At 43.3% G+C, this 24,472-nt stretch overlaps 1 protein-coding gene across 2 annotated transcripts in view; it reads left to right on the forward strand.

Moving 5' to 3' along the window:
• cpne2 (copine II) overlaps positions 1 to 24,472 on the forward strand; it is a 202,152-nt gene that overhangs the window by 168,301 nt on the left and 9,379 nt on the right. For both annotated transcript variants that reach the window (XM_067997780.1, XM_067997781.1), the window contains one exon: positions 23,277 to 23,513. In XM_067997780.1, coding sequence (XP_067853881.1) covers positions 23,277 to 23,513 — 237 coding nt within the window. The remainder of the gene's footprint in view (positions 1 to 23,276; positions 23,514 to 24,472) is intronic.

A 24,472-nucleotide genomic window follows, 5' to 3' on the forward strand; every position in this document is an offset into this window, starting at 1 on the left:
TGGATAATTTCACATTTCCCCACTTTATACTCCATCTGCCACCTTCTCGCCCACTCACTTAACCTGTCTATATCCCTTTGCAGCCTCTTTGCATCCTTCTCATAGCTTACTTTCCCACCTAGCTTTGCATCGACAGCAAACTAGGATCATTACACTCGGTCCCTTCATCTAAGTCATTGATATATATTGTAAACAGCTGAGGCCCAAGCACTGATCCTTGCAGCAGCCCAATAGTTACAACCTGCCAATCTGAAAATGAGCCATTTATTCCTATTCTCTGTTTTCTGTCTGTTAACCAATCCTCAATCCATGTTAATATGTTACCCCCAATCCCATGAGCCCCAATCTTGTGTAACAACCTTTTGTGTGGCACCTTATCGAATGCCTTTTGAAAATCCAGACGACATCCACTGGTTCCCCTTATCTACCCTGCTAGCTACACCCTCAAAAAACTCTAAAAGATTTGTCAAACATGATTTCCCTTTCATAAAACCGTGTTAACTTTGCCTAATCATATTATGATTTTTTAAGTGCGCTGTTACTATATCCTTAATGATAGATTCTAGCATTTTCACTACTATTGATGTCAGGCTAACTGGCCTATCCATTCCCTGTTTTCTCTTTCCCTCCTTTCTTGAACAGCTACCTTCCAATCCAAGGGGGCCGTTCTAGAATCTAGAGAATTCTGGAAGATCACAACCAATGCATCCACTATCTCTGCAGCCACCTCTTTTAAAACTCTAAGATGTAGGCCATCAGGTCCAAGGGATTTGTTGGCTTTTAGTCCCATTAATTTCTCCAGTACTTTTTCTTTACTAATCTTAATTACTTTAAGTTCCTCGCTCTCATTAGACCCTTGGTTCCCCACTATTGCCGGTATGTTTTTTGTGTCTTCTACTGTGAAAACAGATGCAAAATATTTGTTTAACATCTCTGCCATTTCCTTATTCCCCATTATAATTTCTCCTGTTTCTGCCTTAACATGTTTTTGTACAATTCATGTAAAATTATCCGCAACTTCTATACTCTTGAAATTCTTGAGGCTTTACAGAAAGCGCCAAATCACTGATCTGAGTTGAAGTTTACAGATCTGTAAATCCCCACTCAGTGTGTGCTGAGACAAAGGCTAATCAGTGGAAGATTTATTGGAATGCCTCGATGCTTTTCAAAGTCTTTAAATATCCCAAAGGGTTTGTCGCCTGACTGCGGCAGGAAGGTGCTTTCAGCAGCAAGCAGGTCAGTGTTAGAAGGAACAGGAAAGGCTTCTTCCTTGAGCTGAGTTTGAAGTACAGTTTCCTGTCATTTTGACTCGTGGCATATTGCTTTCTCTTGGTTTTTTAAAGCTATAGTATCTTTTTCTGTATCTATTAAAAAAAAACTGCCAGTGCTGGAAATCCGAAACAAAAGCAGAAACTGCTGCAAACACTCAGCAGGTTAGTCAGCACCTGCGGAGAGAACGGACAAGTTCACAGTTCAGGTGTGGACCCTGTGTCAGGACATGGTCAAGGGTCCACACCTCAAACGTTAACTTGTCCATTCTCTCTATAGGATACTGACTGACCTGCCGCATGTTTTCCACCATTCCCTGTCTTTGTATCTTCTGGTGCCCTTGACCTATCTCGGCTATCTTTATTGAAGATCTAATCTACACGGTAGGGACTTTTATATTACAGGTCGAGACTTGGGACAGCAGCCCAAGGGCATCGCTCTACCAATTTTACTTTTAAATCATGCTGATGGACTTCCTGTTAATTGGTGGCACAGGGAGACCATGTGCACACAGCGGCTGTGACAAATCGGGCACACGCAACGTAAATGCATCATGGTGTCATCAAGGAGGTGGGGCTAGATCATGCGGCCGTATTTTTATAAGGCACAGTTAGGCCGGGAACAGACACTAAGACCTAAAGAAAAACAAGTCTTCCCAGCCACCAGTCCAACAAAATCCAGAGGTTTTAACTTTACCTGGGCACTGGCTGTGGGATAGTTGGTGGATAATGATCAATGCCAAATCCTCCATTGATTCATTTCGTTAATCTCATTGTCTGTCCAAAGCCTACTGCTGCTTTGTTAGTTTAACATTTAAAAGTAATCAGATGTTGAAATAATAATTTACATTGTAATTACTACAATGATAAGAACTCCACTGCTCCATGAATAGGATAAACCAATGCAAATAAAAGTTTTTTCATGATGTACAGTCTGAGAAGTTCCCATTGTCCTGTGCTCGCTGACCTACATTGGCTCCTGGTCCACCAACGCCTTGATTTTAAAATTCTCATCCTCGTGTTCTAATCTCTCCATGACCTCACCCCTCCCTATCTCTGTAACCTCCTCCAGCCCTACAACTCTCCGAGAACTCTATGTTCCTATAACTCTGGCCTCTTGTGCATCCCCCACTTCCTTCACTCCACCATTGTTGGCCGTGCCTTCAGCCGTCTAGGCTCTGGAATTCGCTCCCCAAACCTCTTTGGCTCTTCACCTCTCCACCTGTCTCTCCTCCTTAAAACCTACCTCTTTAGTCATCTGTCCTAATGTCTCCTCTGGCTCGGTGTCAATTTTTGTCCGATTATGCCCGTGAAACATCTTGGGACATTTTACTACGTTAAAGGCGCTATATAAATGTGGTTGTGGATGTTATAGCGATGTCCAATAACAGTCCAAGGGCTGTGTGCGGCCTACGAGCCCTGACAAGCGGAGCCCAGTCCTATTTGCGCTTATGTTTCTTACTCGCTGGTTTGTTCTGCTTCAAGTTTGAGAGCTGGAGGTTTGGAAAGGCCCTTGTTCAGAGCACCACAATCAGCAACTTGAATCACATGCAAATGAATGGAAGCACGAATTTAAATTCTTCACATGGACCCTGTAACTCCCCTCCTTAGCATCTAAACAGCCATGAAAATAAAATGCTTGAACATCCTACATTGGAAGCCATCAGAGAATAATCCTGCAGGATCCTCTGTGATATCCAGACTTTATTTTGAGAGGCTAGCAAAGTGATCCAAGCAACAAGCTAAAATGAACATATACTGGACATTCAAACTCCTTGTAAGCAAGTACAACTTATTCCTCTGTAAACCTGTAGTAATGACATGTAATAACAAACCTCCAAAAAATGTTTTAAAAAAACAAGATTAGAGGAGCAAAGATGGAAATAGAAACATGCGTCACCAAACATGACGGTAAGATATTCTTCTAGTTTTTTTTTATTCGTTCATGGGATGTGGGCGTCGCTGGCGAGGCCGGCATTTATTGCCCATCCTTAATTGCCCTTGAGAAGGTGGTGGTGAGCTGCCTTCTTGAACCGTTGCAGTCCACCTGGTGAAGGTTCTCCCACAGTGCTGTTAGGAAGGGAGTTCCAGGATTTTAACCCAGCGACCATGAAGGAACGGCGATATATTTCCAAGTCGGGATGGTGTGTTACTTGGAGGGGAATGTGCAGGTGGTGTTGTTCCCATGTGCCTGCTGCTCTTGTCCTTCTAGGTGGTAGAGGTCGCGGGTTTGGGAGGTGCTGTCGAAGAAGCCTTGACGAGTTGCTGCAGTGCATCCTGTGGATGATACGCATTGCAGCCACTGTGCGCCGGTGGTGAAGGGTGTGAATGTTTAGGGTGGTGGATGGGGTGCCAATCAAGCGGGCTGCTTTGTCCTGGATAGTGTCGAGCTTCTTGAGTGTTGTTGGAGCTGCAGTCATCCAGGCAAGTGGAGAGTATTCCATCACACTCCTGACTTGCGCCTTGTAGATGGTGGAAAGGCTTTGGGGAGTCAGGAGGTGAGTCACTCGCCACAGAATACTCAGCCTCTGACCTGCTCTTATAGCCACAGTATTTATATGGCTGGTCCAGTTAAGTTTCTGGTCAATGGTGACCCCCAGGATGTTGATGGTGGGGGATTCGGCGATGGTAATGCTGTTGAATGTCAAGGGGAGATGGTTAGACTCTCTCTTGTTGGAGATGGTCATTGCCTGGCACTTGTCTGGTGCAAATGTTACTTGCCACTTATGAGCCCAAGCCTGGATGTTATCCAGGTCTTGTTGCATGCGGGCTCGGACTGTTTCATTATTTGAGGGGTTGCAAATGGAACTGAACACTGCAATCATCAGCGAACATCCTCATTTCTGACCTTATGATGGAGGGAAGGTCATTGATGAAGCAGCTGAAGATGGTTGGGCCTAGGACTCTGCCCTGAGGAACTCCTGCAGCAACGTCCTGGGACTGAGATGATTGGCCTCCAACAACCACTACCATCTTCCTTTGTGCTAGGTATGATTCCAGCCACTGGAGAGTTTTCCCCCTGATTCCCATTGACTTCAATTTTACTAGGGCTCCTTGGTGCCACACTCGGTCAAATGCTGCCTTGATGTCAAGGGCAGTCACTCTCACTTCACCTCTGGAATTCAGCTCTTTTGTCCATGTTTGGACCAAGGCTGTAATGAGGTCTGGAGCCGAGTGGTCCTGGCGGAATCCAAACTGAGCATCGGTGAGCAGGTTATTGGTGAGTAAGTGCCACTTAATAGCACTGTCGACGACACCTTGCATCACTTTGCTGATGATTGAGAGTAGACTGATGGGGCGGTAATTGGCCGGATTGGATTTGTCCTGTTTTTTGTGGACAGGACATACCTGGGCAATTTTCCACATTGTCGGGTAGATGCCAGTGTTGTAGCTGTACTGGAACAGCTTGGCTAGAGGCGCAGCTAGTTCTGGAGCACAAGTCTTCAGCACTACAGCCGGGATGTTGTCGGGGCCCATAGCCTTTGCTGTATCCAGTGCACACAGCCGTTTCTTGATATCACATGGAGTGAATCGAATTGGCTGAAGACTGGCTTCTGTGATGGTGGGGATATCGGGAGGAGGCCGAGATGGACCATCCACTCTGCACTTTTTGCTGAAGATGGTTGCAAACGCTTCAGCCTTGTCTTTTGCACTCACGTGCTGGACTCCGCCATCATTGAGGATGGGGATGTTTGCAGAGCCTCCTCCTCTAGTATTCGACCAAAAGGTTTATCAAATGACAATTAAGGTCCTTTGAGGATTCAATTGGGTTAAAGCTAAGCATGAACAAAAAATGAGTTAATATTCTAAATAATTATTTTCTGGAAATTTTCACCTGACAAGACACTGCTAACATGCAACCATTCATAGGTGGTTCAAAACCAATAGGTCCCCAGGGATGAATGGTATCTATCTGATGGTGCTAAGTGAAACTAGGGATCAAATCTATAAAGTCCTGACAGTCATCATAAGGGACTCAGTGAATATAGCGGAGGTTGCCCTGGATTGGAAGCAAGCCAACATGGTGCCTGTTTTCAAGATAGGTGACAAGCTAAGCCCGAGTAACTACAGACCCATTAGTCTTGCATCAATAACTGGCAAACTAATGGAACTGGCCAGAGAACAAATGTGAGGGTTACCTTTTTAAAATTAACCAATGAAGTGTCAGCCAAGGGGATGTCCCACCTAACGAAGCTCCTTGACTTGAGGCAGTGACATCCCAAGCAGATGTTGGAAAACCCTATGATGTAGTAAAACTTTTGATAAAGTCCCACAGGAAAGGTGCTTCAGTGGTAGAGGTGCTTAAGTGGGCATCCTAGCTAACATTTGGAGCTGAATAAAGAGTTTTTGGGAAGATAGGATGCAGCAGAAACTAGTTTGCCTTGTGTTTTGGAGCCATAACTAAATGCAATGTTCAAGGTGCAGCCTGTCCAGAGCACTATAAAGATTCAGCACAATGCAAGAGATCTGGGAATGATAGTAGACAACACCAACCATGTCCAGTTGTTGCAGGGCAGCAATCAACAAAACAAGCAGAATGCTGAACTAGCATTATAACTGATTAGTATGAGGTCGGGGTAGATTCTCAGAGAAGATAGTGGGGCAATCGAGTCTGATGAAAAAAGCCACAGAACTATGGAACGATCTAAACAAAATTTGTAAGTGACCAAAGTTGAGACAGATCCAATTCTGTTACACTTAATAAATAGTATCAAACTAACTAGGGGAGCGATGAAAGAGATCTGGGACAACACTGGCCATGTCTAGTCATTGATTTCATTGTTAATCGCTATGCTATCAGATGATTGTAGAGCAGCGATCAATACAACAAGCAGAATGATGAACTCTAAGCCTAAGACAATCATTATAGTGCTCTGGACAGGCTGCACCTTGAACACCGCATTTAGTTCTGGTCACCAAAACACACAGCAAACATCGGAGCCTTGGAAGCGGTGCAGAGACGGGCAGGAGACCTGGCCCCGCGACAGAGACCTGAGTTATGAGGAAAAGCTTGGCATCTTCAGCCTTGACAGGAGACACAGATGAGAGATGTTACAGAGGTATATAAGATACTAAGTGGCAATGGAAAAGGTTAATCTGGAGAATTTTGAGTTAAACCATAACTGCAGGATATGGGAACATAGGTACAAGCTGATAAAAGGCAAGTTCAGGATTGATGTTAGGGAGCATGTCTTCACACATGGTGATCAATACCTAGAATGGTCTTCAAGGTAGGGTAGTGGAGTCAGAAACCCTGGAGTCATTCAAGAGGCAGTTAGACACGGTGATGAGGACACCGAAGGTTTCTATGTAAGGAAGAATTGGGTGGGCCGAATGGCCTCTCCCATATGTAGTTATTTTTGTGACATCACAATTCCCTGTTACAGCTGCTCCTGAACATCAATGGGCTGTATTTTACTGCCAGGAGAATTCAGCAAAAAATGAAACACTAATACCCAAAAAGAAATAATCTAAAAAAAATTATATTCCTTCCCCTGCTATTCCTCTTTCTATCAGTATCAGCAATAAGAGTTGAGTTGTGATATTGTTTTTCTCCCCTTCTGGTAACTTGCTTCTAGGGCCGCACTCTGTCTAATTAAAGTGTGCAAGAGTGACCCATTGAAATTCCGAGATACAGGGCTTTGTGGATACATTACGCTACTTCAGCCACTTCCTCCCCAGAGTAAAAAGGCTGCCTCCTCCAGACAGCAAAGAGTTAAGAACAGACACGCACAGAGCTCCATGGGCAGTAGAATTTCTATGCGTTCATTTTTTTTTGTTACTCCACATAAATAAAAGGACGCACAATGTCACGTTTCTCTCTCCTTTCCTTGTGGGGCCTTTGCTGCGGGCCTTCCTATGAAGCTCCAATTGAAATTTATAATTCAGATTTCAAGGAATCACAGCAGTGAATTCACTTCCTACCCCCTCCCCCCCAGGTTTGTTGGATGGCAAGTTTGAGTTACAACATCTTATTGCCTTCTCGAAAGAGGTATATTAATGTACAAGACTCGCAACACAAAAAGAAAATGTTGTCAGCTATCAGCGTAAAACTTGTCCACAGTTTTCTCATCTCACACAGCCCCAGACAGGACCATGGCTGAAAATAACATGAGCATAACTAACTTAATGGCAACTTAAAATATTCCATCATAACACTTGTAGTCACTACAGATCAGTAGGGTCCCACATTCACTCCTTGTTCAGTGCTGAGTTAGCAGATCCCCTCTACCGTGACAATAGGGTGACTGCTTATAAATAGCCTGTGTGCCCCCCGGGTTAGGGAGGGGAATAATCAGGCAGAGCTCCTGACCCCGATTACTATCCAGTGATCCTATGTTGGAAAGTGCACTTGTGTATGTTGGGTGGGGACAGGGTTGGGCTCAGTTGTGATGCTGTCCACACTCACTGTAGACTCACACATGAAGAATGACCACTTGGGTGAAGTACTAGAAGGCAGCAGGTGTCAGTGGAACTGTAACCTGCAAGGAGACGGCTTTAAGAAAGGAAGGGTGAAAGAATGTCCCAACGTATAATAATAAATAGAAGGGAGTGATTTCAAGTTTGTAATCAAATCTCTGCGCCTGTGGTTTACATCTTCTGAAAGTCTAGATATCTTTTCTTGTAATTTTTAGCCCCTGTTCTGGTCTTTCTAGCCTTCAGAGCTGGTGGATAGCCTTCTCCCAGACAGCCACCAATGCCCATCTTAAGCAGCTGCCAGAATCTGCTCAGGTGTGATTGTTCCCTCCAATTTTCCTCCCTCTCAGCCTCCAGCTGGAAGCCTCTCTGTTCTGCCTGGCCCAGATTTTAGATGAGAGTGGATTTGATCTTCTGTGTCTCTAATTGACTGCCATTACTGTGGCAGCAGTGCCCATGCTTGTGTCCTCCAGAGCTTCCACACTTACAGAGAATCTCAGTGTCATGGGAGAGAGATGTTCTGTGTACCAGGCCGGTCTGATGATTCCAAGCGTGGGTTTGGAATGAACTGGGACCTTCAGATGCTTTCTCCAGCAAGTGATTAGGAAGGCAAATGGAATGTTGTCATTTATTGCAAGGGGAATGGAATATAAAAGTAGAGATGTTTTGCTAGAGTTGTACAGGGCATTGGTGAGACCACATCTAGAATACTGTGTGTAGTTTTGGTCTCCTTATTTAAGAAAGGACATAATTGCTTTGGAGACGGTTCAGAGAAGTTTCGCTCGACTGATTCCTGGGATGAGAGGGTTATCTTAGGAAAGGTTGGACAAGTTGGGCCTGTATACACTGGAGTTTAGAAGAATGAGAGGTGATCTTATTGAAACATATAAGATCCTGAGGGGACTAGAAGGGGTAGATGCTGAGAGGATGTTTCCCCTTGTGGGAGAGACTAGAACTAGGGGACACAGTTTAAAAATAAGGGGTCTCCCATTTAAGATGGAGATGAGGAAAATGTTTTTCTCTCAGAGGGTCGTGAGTCTGTGGAACTCCCTTCTCCAGAGAGCGGTGGAGGCAGGGTCATTGAATATTTTTAAGGCTACGTTAGATAGATTCCTGATTAACAAGGGAGTCAAAGGTTATAGTAGGTAGACGGGAAAGTAGGGTTGAGGTCACAATCAGATCAGCCATGATCTTATCAAATGGCAGAGCAGGCTCGAGGGGCCGAATGGCCTACTCCTGCTCTTAATTCGTATGTTCGTATGTCCTTTTGTCAAGGAGCTCAGTCTCAGTTCATTTCTGTTCTTATCTGAAGATATCAAGCATGGAACTAGTGACAAGCTGCCACGAAAAACAAATAATCCTTTATCCAGTATGTACATTATGAGAATATTCTTTTCTCTTAAGGTATAATGTATCACATTTCTATTTCACTATGTACTCAGAGTGGTGCTGTAGTTGACTGTTTGTTTATGCCAACCTATTATAAAGAGGAGAACACTGCGCTGCTCCAATTCTGGCCTCTTTTTATCACCCACTTCCTTCGCCCCACCATTGGTGGCTGTGCCTTCAGCCATCTAGGCCCTAAGCTCTGGAATCACCTCCCTAAACCTCTCTACCTCTCTCCTCCTTTAAGACACTCCTTAAAACCTACTTCTTTGACCAAGCATTTGGTCACTTGTCCTAAAGTCTCCTTTAGCTCAGTGTCAATTTTTTGTCTGATTACACTTCTGTGAAGCATTTTGGGATGTTTTACTACGTTAAAGGTGCTGTATTAATGCAAGTTGTTATTGTATAATGTTTACTGCTGGGCTGACACTTCCGTGACATTAATTTAGCACAATGAAAGCTCATCTCCACAATTCCCTACTGCTTTGTGCAATTAGGGATTTACCAAATGAATGGTTAGCACTCCCCCGCAGGAAAGGAAATTACATAGAATTTAGAATCATAGAAAGTTATGGCACAGAAAGAGGCCATTTGGCCCATCGTGTCCGTGCTGGCCGAAAAAGAGCCATCCAGCTTAATCCCACTTTCCAGCACTTGGTCCGTAGCCTTGTAGGTTACGGCACTTCAAGTGCTCATCCAAGTACTTTTTAAATGTGCTGAGGATTTTTTCCTCTACCACCCTTTCAGGCAGTGAGTTCCAGACCCCCACCACCCTCTGGGTGAGAATCTTTCTCCTCAGCTCCCCTCTAATCCTTCTACCAATTACTTTAAATCTATGTCCCCTGGTCACTGATGCATCTGCTAAGGGAAATAGGTCCTTCCTATCCGCACTTAATCTAGGCCCCTCACAATTTTATAGGCATCAATTAAATCACCCTTCAGCCTCCTCTGTTCCAATTAAAACAACCCCAGCCTTGCCTCATAGCTAAAATTCTCCAGTCCTGGCAACATCCTCGTAAATCTCCTCTGTACCCTCTCTAGTGCAATCACATCTTTCCTGTAATGTGGTGACCAGAACTGTACGCAGTACTCAAGCTGTGGCCGAACTAGTCTTTTATACTGTTCTAGCATAACCTCCCTGCCCTGAAATTCTGTGCCTCAGCTAATAAAGGAAAGTATCCCATATGCCTTTTTAACCACCTTATCTACCTGTCCTGCTACCTTCAGGGATCTGTGGACATGCACTCCAAGGTCCCTCTGTTCCTCTACACCTCTCAGTGTCCTCCCATTTATTGTGTATTCCCTTGCCTAGTTTGCCCTCCCCAAATGCATCACTTCACACTTCTCCAGATTGAATTCCATTTGCCACTTTTTTGCCCACCTAACCAGCCTATTGATATCTTCCTGCAATCTATAGCTTTCATACAAACATACAGGGAATTACAGGCCAATTAGCCTAACATCAGTAGTGGGGAAAATGCTAGAGTCTATTATAAAAGATGTGACAACAGAACATTTGGAGGGCATTAACGGGATTGGACAAAGTCAGCATGGGTTTATGAAAAGGAAATCATGCTTAACAAATCTACTGGAGTTTTTTGAGGATGTAACTAGTAGAATAGATGGGGGAGAACCAGTGGATGTGGTGTATTTGGATTTTCAGAAGGCTTTTGATAAGGTCCCACACAAGAGGTTAGTGTGCAAAATTAAAGCACATGGGATTGGGGGGAATATACTGGCATGGATTGAAAATTGGTTGACAGACAGGAAACAGAGAGTAGGAATAAACGGGTCTTTTTCCGGGTGGCAGGCAGTGACTAGTGGGGTACCGCAGGGATCAGTGCTTGGGCCCCAGCTAGTCACAATATATATCAATGATTTGGATGAGGGAACTAAATGTAACATTTCCAAATTTGCAGACGACAAAGCTGGGTGGAATGTGAGCTGTGAGGAGGATGCAAAGAGGCTCCAATGTGATGGACAAATTGGGTGAGTGGGCAAGAATATGGCAGATGCAGTATAACGTGGATAAATGTGAGGTTATCCACTTTGGTTGTAAAAACAGAAAGGCAGATTATTATCTGAATGGTGATAGATTGGGAAAAGGGGAGGTGCAATGAGACCTGGGTGTCCTTGTACACCAGTCGCTGAAAGCGAGCATTCAGGTGCAGCAAGCAGTTAGGAAGGCGAATGGAATGTTGGCCTTCATTGCAAGAGGATTTGAGTACAGGAGCAGAGATGTCTTACTGCAGTTATACAGGGCCTTGGTGAGACCACATCTGGAGTATTGTGTGCAGTTTTGGTCTCCTTATCTGAGGAAGGATGTCCTTGCCATGGAGGAAGTGCAACGAAGGTTTACCAGACTGATTCCTGGGATGGCAGGACTGATGTATGAGGAGAGATTGGGTCGACGAGGCCTATATTCAATAGAGTTTAGAAGAATGAGGGGTGATTTCATCGAAACATATAAAATTCTAACAGGACTAGACAGACTAGATGCAGGGAGGATGTTCCCGATGGCTGGGGAGTCCAGAACCAGGGGTCACAGTCTCAGGATATGGGGTATGCCATTTAGAACCAAGATGAGGAGAAATTTCTTCACTCAGAGGGTGGTGAACCTGTGGAATTCTCTACCACAGAAGGCAATGGAGGCCAAGTCATTAGATGTATTCAAGAAGGAGATAGATTTATTTCTTAATGCTAAAGCGATCAAGGGATCAAGGGATATGGGGAAAAAGCGGAAACAGGGTACTGAGTTAGACGATCAGCCATGATCATTTTGAATGGCGGAGCAGGCCTGAAGGGCCGAATGGCCTACTCTTGCTCCTATTTTCTATGTTTCTCTGTTTCTATACGAATTAAGAGCAGGCGTAGGCCATTTGGCCCCTCGAGCCTGCTCTGCCATTTGATAAGATCATGGCTGATCTTGATCAAACCCCCCACATTCAAGTCCAAATCATTTATACCACAAAAAGCAAGGGACCTGGTAGTGAACCCTATGGAACCCCACTGGAAACAGCCTTCCAGTCACAAAAACATCCATCGAGCATTACCCTTTGCTTCCTGCCACTGAGCCAATTTTGGGTCCAACTAGCCACTTTCCCTTGGATCCCATGGGCTCTTACCTTTCTGACCAGACTACCCTGTAGGACCATGTCAAAAGCCTTGCTAAAATCCACATACACTACATCAAACATGCTACCCTCATCAACCCTCCTTGTTACCTCCTCAAAAAATTCAATCAAGTTAGTCAAACATGACCTTCCCTTAACAAATCCATGCTGACTGTCCTTGATTAATCCTTGCCTTTCTAAATGACAATTTATGCTGTCCGTCAGAATTGTTTCCAATAATTTGCCCACCACCGAGGTAAGGTTGGCTGGCGTGTAATTACTCAATCTATCATTTTCTCCCTTTTTAAACAACGATACAATGTTAGCAGTCCTCCAATCCTCCGGCACCACGCCTGTAGCCAGAGAGGATTGGAAAATGATGGTCAGAGCCTCCGCTATTTCCTCTCTTGCTTCTCTTAACAGCCTGGGATACATTTCATCCAGGCCTGGCGACTTATCTACTTTCAGAGATGCTAATCCCCAAATATTTCCTCCTTCACTATGTTTATCCCATCCAATATTTCACACTCCTCCTCCTTAACTACAATATCTGCATCGTCCCCTTCTTTTGTGAAGACAGACGTAAAGTATTCATTAAGAACCATACCCACATCTTCCGCCTCCACACATAGGTTACCATTTTGGTCTCTAATAGGCCTCACTCTTTCCTTAGTTATCCTCTTGCTCTCTATGTATTTATAAAACATCTTTGGGTTTTCCTTGATTTTACTTGTTAGTATTTTTTCATGCTCTCTCTTTGCTTTCCTAATCTTTTTAATTTCACCCCTGCTCTAGGCTTTTATACTCCTCTCGGCTTTCTGTAGTACTGAGTTCTTGGTGTCTGACATAAGCTTTCCTTTTTTGCCTTATCTTACCCTGTATGCTCCTTGACATCCAGGGGGTTCTAGATTTGGCAGTCCCACCCTTTTTCTTTTGGGAACATAATTGCTCTGAACCCTCACTATCTCCTCCTTGAATGCCTCCCACTGCTCTGACACTGATTTACCTCAAGTAGCTGTTTTCAGTCCACTTTTGGTAAATCACTTCTCAGTTTAGTAAAGTTTGCCTTTCCCCATTTGAGAACTTTAACACCTGTTCTACCTTTGTCCTTTTCCATAACAATGCTAAATCTAACTGAATTATGATCACTACCACCAAAATGCTCTCCCACTGATACTCCTTCCACCTGCCCAGCTTCATTCCTTAAAACTAAGTCCAGAACTGCCCCCTCTCTTGTTGGGCTTGCTACGTACTGGCTAAAAAAGTTTTCCTGAAAGCATTTTAAGAATTTTGCACCCTCTATAGCTTTTATACTGATTCTATCCCAGTTAATATTAGGGTAGTTGAAATTCCCTACTGTTACTGCCCTATTGTTTTTGTACTTCTCAGAAATTTGCCTAAATATTTGCTCTTCTATCTCCCTCTGACTGTTTGGGGGTCTATAGTACACTCCCAGTAGTGTGATTGCCCCTTTTTTTGTCATTTAGCACAACCCATATGGTCTCATTTGATGATTCTTCGAACATATCATCCCTCCTCACAGCTGTAATTGTTTCCTTTACCAATATTGCCACCCCCCCTCATTTTTATCGCCCTCTCTATCTTGTCTGAAAACCCTGTAACCAGAAACGTTGAGCTGCCATTCCTGCCCCTCTTTAAGCCATGTTTCAGTAATAGTTATGATATCGTACTTCCACATGTCTATCTGTGCCCTCAACTCATCTGCCTTATTCACTAGACTCCCAGCACAGAAACAGGCCATTTGGCCCAACTGGTCTATGCTGGTGTTTATGCTCCACACAAGCCTCCTGCCACCCTTCTTCAGCTAATTCTATCAGCATATCCTTCTATTCCTTTCTCCCTCATGTGTTTATCTGGCTTCCTTCATTGGCTTTAACTTCATTGGCTGTAAAGTGCTTTGTGACGTCCTGAGGTCGTGAAAAGCATTATATAAATGCAAGTCTTTCTTTTTCCCCTTAAATGCATCTATGCTAATTCCCTCATCTACTCCTTGTGGTGGAAAGTTCCATATTCTTACCATTGTTTAGGTAAAGAAGTTTCTCTTGAATTCCCTATTGGAAAACTGGAGCCGAATGACCTGGGTCATTTTAGTCTTCCTGCTACCTGATTCAACAGCAGCATTAGCCAGAGGCACGTTTCCCAACCTGTGCTTTCAGTAGGGCAACAGTGCACGATTTGGGGAGGGAATAAAATATAAAAGTGCGGTCGTAAAAAGATTAAGTTCAATGGTGAGTTCAGAATGCTTAGATTTGAGCCCAGTATTTAATTACAGCCATTGCCTGGCACGAACACTGCTGCAGTGCTCTTGTGAGAACATGATGTTTAGAGCTTAAAACAAAAAGGCCCACTTGCCAGTTAATGACTTGTGCACACACACTCTACCTGCACTGAGTCCCCACAGGATAATGACACTGATTGTGATTAATGACTGTGGAAAGGTTTTTTGATTTCCTCCTCGGACCTGTCAATTACTTTGTTTACTCAAGAGTTCAAATTCAATCCCAATCACATCGATCCGAACTGAACTGAGTCTGGCCAGCGTTTACTCAGCATCACCTCCCTGAAGAGCAGATGGACAAGATTGTTGTGAACTGGGTGACGGAACGTGAGCAGGCAATCGAACCTGCATATTTACAAGTCGGAGTCAGGTTGACCTAAAAGACAGATGGACCTCTGTGAACGAACCGTTCTAACCAATTAGAACTGAATTATGTGCATTTTGGGGCTGTGGAGACATTAGGAACTACATTAATACTCATTTCACAAGATGTGGAGATGCCGGTGATGGACTGGGGTTGACAATTGTAAACAATTTTACAACACCAACTTATAGTCCAGCAATTTTATTTTAAATTCACAAGCTTTCGGAGGCTACCTCCTTCCACATCGTTCACCTGAGGAAGGAGGTAGCCTCCGAAAGCTTGTGAATTTAAAATAAAATTGCTGGACTATAACTTGGTGTTGTAAAATTGTTTACATTTCACATGAGTCAGAGAGAAGGGAGACTTTCAGCTCATCAGTCTGAGCTATTCTCGAAGACTGTAGGGAGGATTTTCCATTGTAGTTAAGTCGGCTCCTCGACGTAACTCCATCAGACACAGCTGGGAAATTCTTCAGGATCCCCGCTTGCCTCTTGCCATTTTCAGTGGATCCCCCAAATATGAAAGGGTACATACAATTGCCCTGTATGGCAGGTGTATTCAAAGAACATACAAAGGACAGAAATACATTATTTGATGTATTTTCCATAATTTGTGCCCCAGCACCCAGGATTGTGAGGGCAGGAAGGGGGAGGGGTGCTTTTAAAACTTAAAGGGGCCAGCGCAGTATATTTGCAGGCCAATCGATGGAATAGACTAACACGGTTAGGGGAGATTGTTTTCTGGAAAAAATTAGTTTGGAGCCAGTAGCGAAGGGTGTCTGTGGCTTGACACAGCCAATTTCCCTTGGCTCCCAGGCAGGTTCCCCAAAAGGCCTGACCTCAGAAAGCTGACCAGGGTCAAGAGCAGAAGCCTCGAGTGGACACGAAGGCTGCACCCAGTACCAGATTCCATCGGCATTACACCAAAGTGAAAAATGCTGGCCTATGTGTTAATCCACTGTTCATTCCTAATTCCCATTGAAACCAGTGTTATTCTGTAACAACAGGGTAGATTTTGTAAGGTCTCACTTGTGTCAGGTATCTTGCACCTCATGGTCGGGTCGCTCACTCTGGTTGGACATATTCCTGGTGGTTTCATCACATGACCTCCCTCCTCTAATCGCCACTCCCAAGTCAAAGAGCAGTGGTATGGTACTGGGAAGAGATTCCTTTGTAGTTGAAAATGTAAGGATTTTATATTGAGCTATTTTTATATATGTGGAGGCACACATTTGAATTGGAGGGTAGGTCAGACTAGGAGAAACAGCCATGAGTAGGGGGGGGGGGGAATGGAAGGTCCAATTATTGCAGTTCCTGGTGAAACTATCTTGCTGCAGGAATTTAAAAAAAATAAACCTGCAAACAAACAAAAGAATACAGATTGGAGAATCGTCCATTGCTATTATTATTACTACGAGTTCCATTTTGAGACTGTCAGAACTATTGCCATACAATGATGGGTCCATTATCATTCTAAAAATAAAATAGTTGCATAAAATAATGAGGGGATGCGGTGCCTATTTTAGAGTGTGTTTAGTAAAATACTTACAAATGAATAAAGACAAAATACTGAATGAATAAATGTGCATCTGTTCTGCCCTTGTTGTATCCGATCTCTCCATTCAGCTGCATCTCATTCTACCCTCATTAAAAATATGGATCTTCATAGATTCTCAATTAAGCTAACAGGACTTGTGGTTCATACACCTGATGTTTAGTGAATTGTAGTGAACCTTTACGATGTCCACCAGGCCAACAAGGCTCCAATCAATCAATATAATCAATCATATCCCTATTATCCAAAGGCTGTTTTTTTCCATGTGACCTCTACGTCGTCTGTGCCGAACTGCACACATACCCATTTCGGGCTCCTAACAACCAGTGATTCACTGCTAGTTATTCGCTGTGAGAAATGAGTTCAGAAGTCAGGCCAGGTATCTGTACTGCTATTGTTAAATTGTAAACAATTTTACAACACCAAGTTATAGTCCAGCAATTTTATTTTAAATTCACAAGCTTTCGGAGATTTTCTCCTTCCTCAGGCAAATGTTTCAAGATCTCCTTGAAGCCTACGCATTTATACATATTGAACAATAATACATGGTGTTTACAGACTGCCCCTGCAACTGCCCGTTGCCAAGGCAATCACCGTGTTCAGACAGAGAGGTGTTACCTGCAGAACCTCCGAATACACATTCAACAAAAAAACAAACAGGGAAAAAAAACAGAGAAAAAAAAACACAGAGAGAGGCAGAAACATCCGGAAGGCAGAGAGAGCCAGCAAATGACCCATTATATTAAAAACAGATAACATTTGTTCGCTGGTGGGGTAACGTGTAGCGTGACATGAACCCAAGATCCCGGTTGAGGCCGTCCTCATGGGTGCGGAACTTGGCTATTGTTAAAAGTAGAGGGATGAATGATACCAGTCGAACAACTGACAACAGGGTGATTTAAGTGACAATTTAGAACTTTGCAACTAGCTAGATAACACTGCCTTGTTAGCAGAATTGATCAATATGAAGCAGGTATTTAATATGAGAGTTCTTTTAGGCACAAAATAAGATTATTGGGTTGTTAAACACACACTCTTGCACCATCTGCTATTGCGTCCTAACTGCTGTACTTCTACAATATATGGTTTAGTAAATGCAACCTCATCAAATTCACTGAAAGAAATGTGAAAAAGTGGTTGGGTGTGTTATTTTGCAGCTCCTTTATATTGTACATGTTCCACGTGCACATAATGCCTGCCTTCGATAGCTCGTCTTAGTCATTTACTTCTGAACCTATTATTTTCAGTAAGAGCAGATCACTTCTGGACTAAAGAGTCATTGATGAGAATCAGCACTTTCCATTTGGTAGCTCTGTGTAAACAGAAACCAGGGAGAATCAATGACTATATTCAAATGTTAATTGATTTTGGTTCCTTGCCATCACTGTGGTCAAATGCAGTAATGTCTAAGAACAGCTTCACTCACTGCCTGGTCCTGTTTCTCTACAAATAGACTGTTTTGTGTGTTCTTTAAACCTTTCTATTTTTCATTTTTTTAAATGCCTGCACAGTAGTCAGTCTGGATGTTCAATGCACCACATGATCATTAGATTAGATAGGGATGAGGAAAGGCCATTCAGCCCATTAAATCGCCCATTCAGGAAGAACCTACAGTTCCTTCACTAAAGCATCCAACTGATTGTTAAATAACTCCTTTTGCCTCCACTATCCTACCAGAAGCCTGTCCCATGTGGTAATCACTCTTCCTGAAGAACTTTCTGGAATCAGTCCTAAAAGTGCCTTTCAACAATTTGAGCCAGTGCCACCTTATCCTACTGTTACAGTTTAACCTGAAGTAATGTCCTGGATTTACCTTCTCTATATTGTTTACCATCTTATCTACCATCATGAGGTTCCCTCTCTGTGCCCTCCGGTTTCAAGAGTGAAATTCTGGGGTGTGCGGGGGTTGGGGGGGGGGGGGGGGGAGGGAAATGGGAGGGCACAACACAGACGGATCCCTCAACGAGGTAGCGTGAATTGGGCTGTATCCCAGATCCGTTAGGTTTCTGCCTTGTGCAACCTATGACCCAATTTCCAATTGGGATGGATGGAGGGGTGGTCGGCTGCCTGCTCCTCACTGCTTCACAAGCTCCATTGACGTAGTGAGGTTGCAGGGAGCCCTTGTTCTACTCTTCTTACGATGGAATCTTCTGCTTACGGGCCTCAGTTTGTCACTCATCCCTCCGCACCTTTGTGTGAGGACAACATGCATTGGGTGCTGCTCTGCCTCAGTGGAAAAAGAATTGTGCATTTCAAAAAAAGTACCGTCAAAAATAGTAGCTCAGCAAGATTATTTAGCTGAACTATACAGACGAGGAAGGTTCAAGGTTGAATCCCCACAGGTGGTGTTGGGACTACTAATTTGGCCTCAGCATCCTTGGTTTACAGAAGGAAAAATCAGCCATGATCCCTGCCCCTGTCCACCATCCATTGACCACTGCTGGTGTATGAGGAAGTTGGGTGAGGAAAAGACTGAGCTCCTCTGCGATGCTGCATGTGGTTGAATAGCACACTTATAATCACTGTCTAAGTTCATACACGAATAATAGCCACCTAAACAAATAGCGGATTGTAACCGGAGCTGTACCGTATCCTAGCAAGGAGTCCACACCTAAATGAGAAAAGGGAAGTCAAATAAGTAACTGTGTACTGTGTACAGTTTTGGTCTCCTTATCTAAGGAAGGATATACTTGCCTTAGATGTGGTGCAATGAAGGTTCACTAGATTGATTCCTGGGATGAGAGGGTTGTCCTATGAGGCGAGGTTGAGTAGAATGGGCCTATATTCTCTGGAGTTTAGAAGAATGAGAGGTGATCTCATTGAAATGTATAACATTCTTAGAGGGCTTGACAGGATAGATGCTGAGAGGCTGTTTCCCCTGGCTGGAAAGTCTAGAACTAGGGGTCATAGTCTCAAGATAAGGGGTCGGCCATTTAGGACCAAGATGAGGAAATATTTCTTTACTCAGAGAGTTGCGAATCTTTGGAATTCTCTACCCCAGAGGGCTGAGGATGCTCAGTCATTGAGTATATTCAAGACATTGTCCCTTGTACGTGATTTTAATTTAATTTTTTTGCAGGGAGTTCACATCCACTGAGAAGAACTGGTAATGGGCACAGTCTAATGATACAGTTCAAGCGGTATATTGCTAGGTTGCTCCCGGTTCATGAAATGTTGAATCGCAGCACTTGCAGTCCCTGTTTTTTATTATATATAAAACTCTATAAAGTATGATGTCTTAGCTAATAATGAACCACAAGACATTTTTACAAATGGATTTTTAATCAATGTGAACGACAAATACCTCTAATCCGATTACATGAGCTAACAAATGAGAAGTGGGTTTATACAGAGTCTATGGGAAGAGCGTGGGGCAGTGGAATTACCTTTGGATTGCTCTAGCAAAGAGCAGGACAGACTTTATGGGCTGAATGGTCTACTCCTGCAATATAAACATCTTTTGGTTCGATGGTACTAAAGCCATCGATAGTAATGCAGTTTAAAAAGGAAGTTTGTGAGGTAAACTGGTCGGCTCTCTGTGCCTGCGAGTTTTTCTTTCACATCACAGAATAGTGATAGAAATACAGAAATAATAGCAGACATTGGATAGAAATCTAATTTTCATCTGTGGAATATTACTTTACAGCTTGCCAGATTATAAGAAAAAAATGACATACACTTACACAATGCGTTAAATCTGGATTTGTGGATTTGCACAAATCTCCAATTCTACCTCAACAAAACACTGTTACAGATGGTACAGGATAATGAATGCATAGATCTTAAGATGAAAATGACATGCTGTATTGTAAGGCCTCAAAAGAGCTGCATGCTATTTAAAGCACTGAAGTATGTGTGATACTCTTGCGCATCCCCGATTTCAACGCCCCATCATTGACGGCCGTGGTATAGCTGTCTAGGCTCTGAGCTTTGGAATTCCCTTCCTAAACATCTCCGCCTCTGTACCTACATTACAACAGTGACTACACTTCTGAAGTGCTTCATTGGCTGTGAAGCACTTTGGAACGTCCTGAGGTCATGAAAGGCACTATATAAATGCAAGCCTTATTTTACCTCTCTCTCCTTCTTTAAGATGTTCCTTAAAACCTACTTCTTTGACAAAACTTTTAGCCACCCATCTTAATATCTCCTTATGTGGCTCAGTGTCAAAGTTTGTCTGATAATCACTCCTGAGAAGCACCTTGGGACGTTTTACTAGGTTAAAGGTGCTATATAAATACAAGTTGTTCTGTTATTGATACTCTTCATTAATTACTACATCCATTTTCTCATGTGCCCTGGTTCATTGGCTCTTGCTGGAGTACTGATCTGTGGGCACCTGCTGCCCTCTGGTATCTCACCAAGTGACCAATTTCAACAATGAGAAGCATCACAGTTGGCCTGCCTTCACCTGGCGTTCACTTACTGAAACTTTCCAGCAAGAGTCACTGGCTAGCAATCAGGAACAGGAGTCCCGAATGATGTTTTTCATCTCCATAGGCCAGGGGCACCAAGTCCAATTGTGGTGTCTCAACTACTGCCCCACTAGTTGATCATAGGAACAGGAGTAGACCATTTAGCCCCTCAAGCCTGTCCCACCATTCAATGAGATCATGGCTGATCTGTGACCTAGCTCCATGTACCCACCTTAGCCCCATATCCCTTAATATCTTTGGTTAACAAAAATCTATCAATCTCAGATTTAAAATTAACAATTGAGCTAGCATCAACTGCCGTTTGCAGAAGAGAGTTCCAAACTTCTCCCACCCTTTGCGTGTAGAAGTGTTTCCTCACTTCACGCCTGAAAGTCCTGGCTCTAATTTTTAGGCTATGTCCCCTAGTCCTAGACTCCCCAACCAGCGGAAATAGTTTCACTCTTTCTACCCTATCAATTCCCCTTAATATCTTGAAAACTTCAATCAAATCACCCTTAATCTTCTAAATTCCAGGGAATACAACCCTAGTTTGTGTAATCTCTCCTCGTAATTTAATCCTTGGAGTCCAAGTATCATTCTAGTAAATCTACGCTGCACTCCCTCCAAGGCCAATAAATCCTTCCTAAGGTGCGGTGCCTAGAACTGAACACAGTATTCCTGATGTGGTCTAACCAGGGCTTTGTATAGCTGTAGCATAACTTCTACCCCCTATGTATTCTAGTCATCTAGATATAAAGGCCAGCATTCCATTAGCCTTTTTGATTATTTTCTGTACCTGTCCATGATATTTTAGTGACCTGTGTACATTATCCCTTAAGTCTCTTTGGACCTCCACTATTTCGAGCTTTTCTGCATTTAGAAACAACTCTGATCTATCCTTTTTAGGTCCAAAGTGGATGACCTCACACTTGCCTACACTGAAATCCATTTGCCACAGTTTTGCCCAATCACTTAATCTATTAATATCTCTCTGTAATTTTATGCTTCCATCTACACTTACAATGCTGCCTATTTTTGTGTCAGCTACTTCAGCTCAGACTGGGAATTTAACCTGGGTCTTTCCGATCTCTATGACTTAATACTACCCTTCCCGTAGGCCATCAAGGGAGAAGTGTAAATGAGTTTATAATATTGGTGGATTTCAGATTTTATTTTTAATTCCCCTGCCCGTCCCACACATCATTACACAGCTGGGGAAGGCCAGCAGGTAAACTGATACCAGTCCCCATGTCTAAATTATGTCTAAATGAGAGACCATTGACTAAAAAAAATGTATTCAGTGGTCTGTACTTCCACCCAAGTGATATAAAGTATAATAGCTTCTCAACAATGAGATGAACGAAGCAGTATTTACTTTTACACACAGAAACAGGTTACTTGTGGAGTAATAATCCTTATCCTGCTGGAAAAAATGAGCACTGATCAGACATTATTTTCAGAAGTACCTTTGACTTTGTTGAATGTACATTTTATATGGAAAAGTGCCAAGCTACTGATTTGTTACATATCACGCTTAATCCTCATTCGTCTATATTTCATACTTTCATATTATTACATTTTCCCCTTCATAGATTTAATGAAGTATTACTAATGTGGACTGGTATAAGAAAGCCCCATCTCCCTACTTAATGGATAACAGTGAATGATTTTCACTCGTTTTGCAAAGGCTTTTGAAATTGTGCATTGGTGGTGCAATTTTGTTCACCAACATTTGGATATTTGGCACAACTGTAAGCTAACTTTGCTATTTTAATTTAATAATACTCTTGCCTCTGAGTCAGAAGGTTGTGAGTTCAAGTCCCACTATAGAGACTTCAGCACGTAATCCAGGCTGACACTCCAGTGCTGTACTGAGGGAGTGCTGCACTGTCGGAGATGTTATCTTTAGGATGAGATGTTAAACCGAAACCCCATCTGCCCTCTCAGGTGGATGTAAATGATGGCATAGCACTATTTCAAAGAAGAGCAGGGGAATTCTCCGCAGTTTCCTGGCCAATATTTATTCCTCAACCAACATCACTAAAACAGATTATCTGGTCATTATCACATTGCTGTTTGTGAGACCTTTCTGTACGCAAATTGGCTGCTGTGTTTCTTACGTTACAACAGTGACTACACTTCAAAAGTACTTCATTGGCTGTAAAGTGATTTGGGGGCCGTCCTGAGGCCGTGAAAGGCGCTATATAAATGCAAGTCTTTCCTTCATCTTTTCTTTCACAAAAAAGTTAATTTCATATGATTAGTTAACGCAAAAATACTGGAGTCCACTTCCATGCTTGAACCCTGTTTCCCAATGCCAGGGTCCTATGTAGATGCCCTCATATTATGGTGCATCTGATCGACAGAGAATTTCCGCTCAAGCGTAATTTTATATTTAGCCATTGTGCTTTCTGTTGGTCAATGCCAAGAAGAAGTCTTATTTTCTTTCTTTATTCACAGCAATACTTCATCCTCCTGATTATAACGGACGGTGTTATCAGCGACATGGACGAGACCAGACATGCTATTGTGCAGGCGGCCAAGCTCCCCATGTCGATCATCATTGTAGGGGTTGGCAACGCTGACTTTGCTGCTATGGAGTTCCTTGATGGAGACAATCGAGTTCTGCGGTCATACACTGGGGAAGAATCCACACGGGATATTGTGCAATTTGTGCCATTCCGGGAATTTCGAAATGTAAGTCTGTCTGTCTAGTCCTACACTGCCCTGTCTGAGAGAAACCGTGCCTTATAGCTACTGTAGAAAAGAGAAAGTATCGCCAATGGGCGATGAGTCTCAAATCCAATCCTCCACACTGCTGAAATTCCATCTCAGCAAAGTTATGGGGAGGTACCAAGCAGAAGCTAGGTACCTCCCCACAAACTCAGACCGCCTCAGGGCAAGAGCTGCCCCATTCAGTCCAATGGATATACCAACAAACAGTAGGATGTCCATGAGTTTACTGTGAGAGGGATGAAGTAGAAGAGAACACTTAAGAACATAGGAACAGGAGTAGGCCATTCATCCCCTCAAGTCTGTTCTTCCATTCAATTAGATCATGGCTGATCTGTATGTCAACCCGCCTTTACTCCATATCCCTTGATACCCTTACCTAAAAAAAAACTATCAATCTCATCTTGAAAATTTCAATTGACCTAAGCATCCATATCCTTTTAAATGGAATTATTTCCAGATTTCCACTATCCTGTGTGGAAAAACTGCTTTTTGATTTCACTCCTAAATGGCCTAGCTCTAATTTTAAGATTGTGCCCCCTTTTTCTGGATTCAAATCGGCTTAAAATGAAATAAAAACCTTTGTCCCAGCAATCTGTTAGTGTAGGACATTGCAGTGCCAATGTGCCCGTGTAGGGGTCACACTGCACCCATGTACGGGTCATACAGCTCACTAATACTAAAACAGCAGCATTGTAAAGGGTGTGGACCTGCTCTCAAATCTGATTCTAGCAACTGTGACATTTCTCAAAGTGAGGGAGAGAGGTGAGTGGGGGGGTTGTCGCAGCCCGGGAATGAGGCTAACGCGGAGGTCCTGCCGAATTTAATGGCAGGGTCTCATTTGGATTTTTTGTCTCCATTTCCCAGCCAGCAGCCGGCCAGATTGTGAGGCTGGCTGTCGGGTATATGAGCCCCGCAGCCAG

The sequence above is a fragment of the Heptranchias perlo genome, chromosome 16 (assembly GCF_035084215.1).
Source record: "Heptranchias perlo isolate sHepPer1 chromosome 16, sHepPer1.hap1, whole genome shotgun sequence".
Classification (NCBI taxonomy): domain Eukaryota; kingdom Metazoa; phylum Chordata; class Chondrichthyes; order Hexanchiformes; family Hexanchidae; genus Heptranchias; species Heptranchias perlo.